This window comes from Aplysia californica, unplaced genomic scaffold (genome assembly GCF_000002075.1).
Source record: "Aplysia californica isolate F4 #8 unplaced genomic scaffold, AplCal3.0 scaffold00247, whole genome shotgun sequence".
NCBI classification, from domain to species: Eukaryota; Metazoa; Mollusca; class Gastropoda; order Aplysiida; family Aplysiidae; genus Aplysia; species Aplysia californica.
Genome location: NW_004797517.1, coordinates 1013594 through 1023952, shown reverse-complemented (window position 1 = coordinate 1023952; position 10359 = coordinate 1013594). Strand labels below are relative to the sequence as shown.

Below are 10359 nucleotides of genomic sequence, written 5' to 3'. Positions count from 1 at the left end.
AACAAACAGATATCCCTCTAATTCTGAAACTCTATTTCACACTCTATCATATACATGCACAAAATTTTGTCCATTGTTATCGTATCAATTTAGAGACTGCTTAGCTACCAGTACTGATGTTTTGCAAAGAGTTAAGATGAATAAAAAAGATTGGAAGATAATTTCATAAATATGGACAAAAAATAGTCATGAGTGCGTAGACGTTTTTCTACTGTATAAAAAACATTAATTTTTAAAATAAATATAATAAAACCCACCATAAGTACCCCCACCATTACATGAAGTCCTCATAACACAAGCTTATTATGTTCAGTAACAAAAAAATGTTCTAAAGAATACTGTAATAATACAAATCAACACTCTCTGCCACCAGCAAAAGGAACCAAATGGTATTTAAGTATTACGCTTCATTTGTAACTCTTTCCAAAATGGGACTTTTCCAATCATACAATTTACGACACCTAGCTGAAAATAGTTCATCATAGAACTTGCGTATTCTTTGATACAGGCATTGACACTGTCAGAAATATTGCACTAAAAAGCAATAAACTTATCATTTGCTGTACTGACAATTTGAAAATGGGAATGGATATAAAAGGGCAGTCAATCAAGAACAACTTGACTTGCTGGGACTGCAAGGTCTGGTTTGAGCATGCTGTAATTCAAGGATATTATGCGATAAACAAACTGAATGTTTAAAAAAGTGTTAGTTCCAAAAGGAATGAATTACAAAAAAAACAATTTGTATTTTCAACAAAACCAACTTGCCATAAGTTGTGAGCAAGGCATCTTTCTTCAGTCACCCTAGGCACCCTTGAATGGCATGATGTATTATACACAGAGCTCTGATTAATCATTTGTTCTTTTGCTCCACTCTCTCTTTCACTTGAAGTCATTGTGTGTGACCTAAGACATCAATGTTTGAACACCTATACCTGTGAAAAACTCTCCTGCACCCCTGCCTTTTTTCAAGAAGTTTAGACTACTGCTTTTACACAATAATATATTAACATACCTATCATAGGTTTTATCATTATATTATGTCTGTAATATGATTTTGTAATCTACCTACATCTTCCCATTGGTAAAGCTCATAATGAAGACGCTTAATGTTCCCTTTATGTCAACTCCGTCCTAGCATATATTCAAGTTCTGAATAAAAATAAATGTAAAGATTACAGACAGAAAAGATTTGGGACTAAAAAATCAGTTTGAGGAATTCAACTTTTTTGGGGGGTTAAAAAAAAAAAAATACTTTATTGACCCTAAGTTATTATCGTCAGTGTCACAAACTATCCACTTAAATCCGTTTGGCTCTTTACACCAGAGACAAAAAAAAAGTTTTACATGTGTCGCTCCTATCTGGAATCATGAAAAGGAAAAAAATTGTAAGCCTTGACCATAGCATTAAACTGCATTTTGGTGATGTCGAAAAGTACATCTTTCAAAGAGCTTTGTGAGGGTAAAAAAATAGAAAATTCTTTAAATTTGGACTTAAGTAGACTGCACAGCGAAAAGAGTCTGCTTTCAGACGTATCATATTATACCATATCACATCATACCATATCATGCCATATCATACCATATCATATCATACCATATGTGTCACAATGCGGTGGAATCTGAAAGCTGATTTATTTGCCTTGCTTCCAATGAAATCAATATCGATTTATCTTAGAATACTTAGATAGAACTCAAGATATTTGCGAAAGAAGGAAGTGAGGTCGCCTGATTACAGTGCCTAGTGGTGAAATTAGCAAGAAAACAGCCGCCAAAGTTTGGTAACTATAATAGATAAAGAGTCTTTGAAAATTGAAAAAATATTAAATATTTTGTGCCTTTAATCAATGTTTTTCCTCAAAATTCACATGGAAATATATTTTAATATTTAAGCCAAAAAATATTGATTCTATAAAAATTTCTAAACTGGCAGCAAAACACCTGTTTCTCCGATTTCAGTATTTTGACGAGCACCTGATTTTACCATGCTGCCTCACATATTTCATATCATATCATATTCTCTTTATTTTACTGTTTCTCTCTCTCCCTCCCTCCCTCCCCTCCCCCTCTCTCTCTCTCTCTATCCCTCCCTCCCCTCTCCCTCTCCCTCCCCTCTCCCTCACCCTCTCTCAAAACTGAATATATAACATGAATACTGTATAGATAAGCAGAGAGCACAGTTATAAAATAAAAACCGAAAACCACATGTTGCATCTCATGGCAACAATTACTTAGTTGGAATTGATGAAGGTCAAATAAAGATTTTCTAAAGCTCCCTGGAATTTTTTTTAGTTGCAGAGCCACCTGCTTCCCTCTGAAAATATATCTTCTTTTTTTTTTTCGGGGAGGGGGGTTCCTTTTACATAATACTAAAAAAATGATTTTATAACTTGCTTAGACTTAGGTTTTCTTTTTCTAAAGTTTTTCACTCATACTTTTTAAAATTTACTGTAACATTTCTAGTCCGCACAGAGACACAATACACAAGAATGTCAACAATACATGATAGAAAAAATACATATATATGTTCCTATTCACATGAAACTTGTTCACCCAATTAACAAAATACATCTAACTATACTTGTTATTTTTAGCTCATTTGATGTTTGAATATGACATTCAAGTTTTACTAATAGTACTGTTGTCCATATGATTATTTTGTTCAAACAAGTTTTCCTTCATACTGAGTTCCAACTCCTTTGCCTTTTCTACATTTAGCTAAAGGAGTTGATCTTCACACCATGTATTGAAATTTGTTAATTATAGATGAGACCTTTCCATGGTTTTATGAACGTTTGGATAGAGTCATCAAATATTTCACTTAAAGAGCACAAATGCTTTCCAGCATAGCTCTGCAAATGATTTTCAAAAGAAGTCAGGTATTTAAAATGTCGAAAAATATGCAATCATTTAAGACAACAAGAAAAAGATGTGTAAGTAAAAGGTTTTTAAAGTTTCAAGCAACATCTGTCTTTTATCAACAAGTTTTGTTTAAAGGTTAATTTTTAAAAACATCTATAAAGTAAAACAAACGTAAGTGTATACAACCATCTTCATTTTTACATAAAGCGTAAATAATTATGTAAACCATTATTTATAAAAAAGAAAGTAACGTAGTCCTTTACTTACAAAACATTAAAGAAAGTACTGGTTACCGCTATTTGTCATTTTATCAAGATGAAAATGGGGGCTCAGTAGCTCAACAAGTATGGCATTTGCCTATCAACCTGGTGAAGATCCGGAGTCAAGGCAAGCTTCCTCTCTGTATTTTGATTGGAATTATACAAATAAATTGTACACAAAAAAGTTACAGAACAACAAAATTGCTTCAAAACCATGTGATGTACACTGGTAGTATGAGACAAAATGTCATTTGTTCGAATACTTGCTCTGAAAATACTTTTACAGTAAATACTGTAACATCACACCAATGTAAGTCTGTTTTCTAGCAAAGATGTGCTAATGCACAGCCATACATCAATAAAAACTGTTTTGCATAAAATGTTAAATCATGAAAGCAAGGAAATACACATATAATTGGGTATCGAGCCCCGTACAAAATAACCAATAAGTGTTGGACAGAGAAGCCAGCAGAACTTCTCCTCTATAGCTAATGGAAAAAGAGACCAAAAGAGGAGGAGCACCACCATCTAGGACGTAGATAAATCAAAAGACAGGCATAGAAAATAAAGAGATGAAGAAAAAAAAAGAGACAGAGAGAAGGGGGGAAGGGGGTGTTAGGGAGTTGATAGAACAAAAATAGTGAAATAGAGACAAGAAAATCAAGCACTTTTAAGAGAAGGGGGTCCATCTCCCTACTATTTCATAGACTTACTCAACAAGTGTTGTTAACCCTTTGAACCCTCTCTACCAAAATATCGGTATGAACGCATAGCGGCAAACACCCTGTGCTACTGAAATATTAGTATGACACACCCACCTAAATATATGACATATATGTTAACAGAAGTAGAAAACAAATACGAAACAGCAGCATCAATGTATGCTAGCATAGTGATATTACAACCAAAACAAATGAGATGAAAAGACAAGATCATCATTAAAATGAGCTGTACAAAAAATGTACCTAAAAAATTAATGAAATTACTCTGGAGCCCAGGGTAAACCATTTAAGGCTGAGGAGCCTTTAGTTCAAAGGGTTAAGATTTACACGAGCAACATGCAATGTATGAGATTATACGCTAATCTGATACATGTCTTCTTTTTCCAGGACTTTGTCATCCTTCAAGTTTTGTTCTCATGTATTAAGAAAAGAACCCTCCCCCCCCTCCCCCCCATAAACATCCCCTCTAGTGTCAACGTGATTCCTAAATAATTTTCAAAATCTACAAACGCTCTTATTTGAAAATGTGTGGAGCACATGGCAAAAGAATAACAGTACACACATGCATCATAACCAATTTCGAAGTAATGCTATGTTTACAAGCTGAACTACAATGTTATTTTAAAAAATATTGTCCAAAAGATAAGCTAGGAATGCTTTTCAAATGAAATTGAGATCAGCCAAGTGAGTTAAAATCTGGGAGAAAAAAAAAAGAACTTTGTAGGCAGGTCTATGCTGTATCCTGAGAACTGTATATATTGGTACAAAGGAAAGTGAACACATCCTCATTATCAGGAGCTCAAGGAAAAGAGAAATATTGAAGCTTCTGGCCCTTTCAGTACATACAGAAAACAAAAGGCTGGAGCCTCACAAAGTGCCTACATAAAAACATATTGAAAACCTCAAGAACAGTCACAGTAGCCTTTTTACATACAAAAGTATAATCCATTATGTTGACTGAGTGAGACACAGCTAGAAAGTCAAATTGCAAATTCATAAGTTTGTAAAATATATAGAATTGTAATAATCACAAACGACCAAATACAAGGACAGCAGACTAACATACCTCATGTTGTATGTCCTCTCAGAAACAGGGATAACATACTGGAATGAGCTGGCTTGCCAAAGGAAAAATGTGAAGTCATAAGATTTTTCCCTCAGAAGGTGGTACACACAACTATAAATGGGCACCTTAAATTTCCTAACTTTATAATAAGATGTATATACAATGACATTTACAAGGGTCACAGCTTTCTTGAGATAGCATACATGGATACATGAAATAAACAACTTTCAGATAAAGTAAGTACATCGTGAATAAAATAATATATTAAGTCAGCATAGGCCTATGACAAAATAAAAACTTCTAAATATTTTTCGTAATTCACTAAATTACGTAATTATATAAAAGTATATAAATCATTTTTCCACATCTATAGATGAAGGCAATGATCAGCACACTACAAAGTTATATAGAGGTGCCAACAGGCTACTGAAAAAAATCTTGAACATGCAACCGCACACTCGGCTACTCAAAATGTACTAATCAAGTTGTCTAATATATGTACATCTTGTATCCAGACTAATTTTATGAAAGTGCAATATGGCAAGCACAAAGAGATTAAAAATATAAACAGATGTATAAACAGGAGCACATAACAAAGTCTGGACAATTTCAGTGATCCGAATTTCCACATTTATCCAGAAAATCGGCACCTCTGGCTATAAGTTGTGTCTATTTAGGTGTCAATCGTCTTGAGAATTGTCTTGACTTTACTCTTCTTTTGGCCATCACCTTCTACTGCCTTCCCAGGTTCTTAACTAGATCCTTAACTAGATCTCTGATGAGTTCAAGACTCTCTTGCTAATATATCTATATCTTAGGAGGAGGTGACTGTCTTTCAGCTAAAAAAAACATCAATAAACTCTGTGCAATACACACCTACTAAATATGTAATAGAATTATACTTTTTATGGTTATTGGGTGGGTTTAATGCCTCTTTCAGTGTTGTAAGGTTAATTAAGAGGGGGTACCTTGGACTTTCACATCCATCTCCAATAGAACTGAACCAAGTCAGTGGAGAATCGTGAAAACTCCTCAAGGACACCCGAGGTCAAGAATACCACACACGAGATTTGAACCAGGATCATCTGCATCATAGCCCAGTACGATACCAGCTCAGCTATTATTATAAGCCTACCCAAAAATCAGTTGAAAGTTCTGTTGTATGAAAAAATTGATTGATCACTGATTTTAGTTGTTAGAGAGGCAAAACATCTTCATTGTCAAATTGCGAAAGTTGGAATCTGGTTATTTAAGTTAGAAAAAAAATTAAGTAGGAGAATACACTACAGCCAATAATATAAATAATACAGGTCATAATCAGCAAGGGTTCTAAAACATAATCCTTTGTCAGTGGTAAGCAAAGCCCACCTAAAGAGGAAAAAAAATATTACAGACCTTATGTACTGTAACTAAAAATAGGGAATTGGGTTTTCTGTTGCCTTTGCAAATTACTTCCTACACTTGCAGTTGTGAAACAAAAGCTTACAGTGTGGCATTACTAAGTGGTGAAGGAATAAACAAATAGGCACTGCAAAAGACAGTACCATCAAAAATGTTTCATAAGCGCCCATATTAGAAAAAATGAGAACAGGTATTGTATGTTTTAGGTGTAATTCCCTTTTCAACACTGGTTTTTCAAGAGACAGGACTGAACTCAACATCCATCTCCTATAGGAATGTGCCAAGCAGGATGAGAGGTTCAAAAACTTCACAAACAATCCAAGTTCAAGAATGACCCACAGGGGATTCCAACCAGGATCTGCTGTGCCATAGCTCAGCATGACACCAACTGAGCTTGAGAGAACAGAGTAGTAGCAAGCATCTATCTCTTATCTGAACTTGTTGAATTGCATCAGCAATATTGCCTGGAAAAACAAAGGTCAGCCTGAGTATTTAGCAATGTAATGATTATACAAAATTCCGGCCAACAGCCTCACATAAGGACTAATATGTCCCTAAAGTAACAAACAATGCATTCACCTCTATAAAGTCATGAACTGAAGTTTAGACTGGCCAGGTACAGTTTCAGCTTGGTCACTGGGTCCTCCTCATCCAGGCTCGACACAATTGCACTCGATGATGCTCGACACACAGACTTATTGTTGTCAAGGAAGTCACTGAGTGCCTGGAGAGGCTGATGATCCTCAGCTCGAAGAGGCAACTCCAGATCCTTCAGTTCCACATCGTCGTCTGTGCCCGACAGAGCCTCGGACATGATCTCAAACAGGCCTGTATTATCATCACCATCATCAGCAAGTACTTCATTATCCTCATTCCCTTCAGAAACAGGATGTTCAGACACCTCTTCCGAGTCAGATAGCTTGTGAGACACGGGGGATGATGTAACGGAGGACAACGTAGCATTCCCCTGTAGAGCCTTCTTCATACTAGAAGCATCAGTATACAAACCGCAGGACAGAGTAGAATTCCCCTGCTGAGCCTTCTTCTCGGTGAATGCATCAGAATACAAACCATCACCATCTTCATCACAAGGCTCCTCCACTGCCACATCACTGCTGCATTTTCCTGCTACGTTATTCCCAAACGATGGCTCAACGTCTTCGTAAATACCCGTCACATTCTCTGAGGAGTCAGGCACTGAGTCATCAGGCAAAGAATACTCACTGCTTATACTGACAGTCTCCTTTGACTGTTGAGGAGGATCTGAGACAGGTTTGACTTTACTGTTGGAGATGGTAGCATACACACTGTCATCATTATCAGAAGAAAAGTAAAATGTTGAAGAGGAATTAGGCCTGTTTCTCATAGCACCATCACTGAAACAAAAAAAAGATACAGGAGATGTAAAACAGTGACTTTCAATTTCTAATGGAACATGTCGACCACATAAGTGTGCATCTGTGTATGGGTACAGAAGATGCATGCATATCAAAGATTCAACTTCAGTTACATTCTGTATTCTGAAAAGACCAAAGTAATGAATATTAACCACAAAAAACTCCAAAATATTGATTTCAGTAGAACAGATTTGGAATAAGTTCAAAATTTTGAATACATATATTAAGGTTCTCTGAAAGGGAATAACTGCTCAGGTCTGTGAGATGTCAAGATGTATGTTAGTGTTTTAGCGCCTATAAATGGCTGCTTGCACTGTATGCTTCCCAGGAAGTTGAGGTTGTTTCAGAATGCTCTCAGGTCTGCCGGGGTAATAGTATAGATTGTGAAGCACATAGAGCTTGCTGTTCAGAGGGGATTTGCGCTTTACAAATGCTATCTATTATTATCATTAAGACAAGAATTGGGATGGCCAGGCATAAGACAGCTTGAGATGAGACCGTTTGGAAAGACCGAAAAAAGTATAGTAGAAAGATCTAGAAATCAATATTGTCAAAACACCAATTTAGCCTGTATTATTGTATGGATCAGAAGCCTGGACAGAAAAAGCTTGGAAAGACACAATATTAATGCATCCGAAAAGTGGTTGAACAGGCGCCCACTAAGAATCAAATGATCAGACAAAAGAAATCAATGTGTTATGGATAAACTCTCACTTCAAAGTACAAAGAAAAAAGTGTAAGCAAAAGTATAAAAAAACAAATTACAAGTCGACCATTCTCAGAGGCAATGTTGAGGGCAGAAGAAAAAGGCAGACAACCAATGTCCTATATCTTCAACATTAGTGAGATTAACAGTAGAGGGGGGTTTATGAGAAGCCTTTGAAAGCAGTTAAAGCAGAGAAAGATCGTGAGCCCTTGTAGCAGCACTACAGAAAGATTACAGATGGGGCCCATCCATTTGATTAGGGTTTTTTCCCTAAACACTACAACAAAAGATATAAAGTATCCCCTGACCATACACCAAGCAGACAGAAAACGGGGGCTCTCGTGGCCTAGAGGTTAAGGTGTTGGCCTCTCATTCAAAAGGTCTCGGGTTCGAATCCGGGTAGTGATCGAAAAATTTTCTTCTCTAAATTTGTCTCCTTTCACCTCCTTTCCTGCTCTCTAGCAATGTTCTGCCCCCACCCGCTCACCTCCTTTGCCCCTTCCTCTGGGCTCCTGATTCTTTCTGCAGCCTTTCTACTGCTACTCCTTCGCTTCTTCTTACTGCTGTCTTTCAGCCACACCCCTCCTAGTCTTCTCGGACAAGGGTGAAAAATCTTGGAGGGCCCGTGTGCAAGTTGCGCACGTTAAAGATCCCTTGGTGGTCTAAAATCAATAAGAGTAGGCTTCGGCCGCCACCCGGGCAAAATTCAAAATTTCCTACCAACTGAAAATATTAGATGTGTCCCTCGCGCTCATATGACCTTATGCAGTTGCAAGCACTGTAAAAACAAACAAAAGACAGAAAACATTCCTGGCCAGATCATAATATTCAGATTCTTCTCGAATGGACCACAATTTTCTGCATTTTGTTTAACTGCAAAACTCCCTGCCTTGCAGTAGCTGTTAAGTACATCCTCGAAATTTTGAAACTATTTAAATGAGAGCACCTGTACAAATGTGAACAAAGTTCGTAGAAATCAACCCTTCTCATCCTGCCTTCAGTAAGGTAAGATTGATGGATAAGATAATAATTTACTGGTCTCCACAAAGAGAAAAATTTGCTGCAGCATGGTAAATGCATACACACACAACATCAACACACTCGTTCGTTCATTCATTCACTCACTCACTCATTCACTCTCACACACGCACACTCGCTTATACATATGCACACACAAACACACACACACACAAACACATACACTCTGCGCCCAAAAACAAATGTGTACAATCTGCTGTTGACATTAGAGTGACTTACCCAGAATCTTTGTGCACCATGGCTGTCCTCAAAGCTCTCACCCAGGACTCACAATCTGCTGAGGTTGGGCAAATCTGAATGAGGAGGGAAAAGCCAAAATGAGGTAAACAAGAGTACTGAGTGTGTCGACAGGTACAGAAGGGTGTAGGGGGTTCTTGTGGCAAGGAGGTTAAGGTATTCGTCTCTCATTTAATAGGTCCCAGGTTCGAATCCCAATAGCAAGGGAAAAATTTTCTTCTCTGAAATGTTCTTCTTTCACCTCCTTTCCTGCTCGCTAGCAATGTTCTATCGTCTGCTTTCGTCTCCACATTCTGCCCCACCCTTTCACCTCCTTGCCCCCTCCTCTGGTCTCCTGACTCTTTCTGCAGCCTTTCTCCTGTTTCTCCTTGGCTCCTTCTTACTGCTGTCTTTCAGCCACATCCCTGATCTTATGGCAGGTAAGACCTACGCCTAGCCTTCTCAGACAAGGGAAAAATATCTTCAAGGTCCCGTGTGTAAGTTGCACACATTAAAGATCCCTTGGTGGTCCAAAATAGATAAGAGTAGGCTTCGACCGCCTCCAGCGCAAAATTCAAAATTTATACCAAGTGAAAATGATTGGTGTGTTCTGCGCGCTCATACTCATATGGCCTTATTCGGTTGCGAGCGTCGTAAAATACTTACTGACACCCCCCCCCCCCCCAAAAAA

At 37.3% G+C, this 10359-nt stretch overlaps 1 protein-coding gene across 1 annotated transcript; it reads right to left on the bottom strand.

Annotated features, from left to right (window-relative positions):
* Positions 1-2073: 2073 nt before the first annotated feature.
* Positions 2074-9745, bottom strand: LOC101850727 (the record flags this gene model as incomplete). The annotated part of the gene is given in 2 exon segments (XM_005100448.3): positions 2074-7687; positions 9672-9745. Coding segments are annotated over 2 exon segments (861 nt in total), but the record flags the coding sequence as incomplete, so codon positions are not given.
* Between the last annotated feature and the right edge of the window lie 614 nt (positions 9746-10359).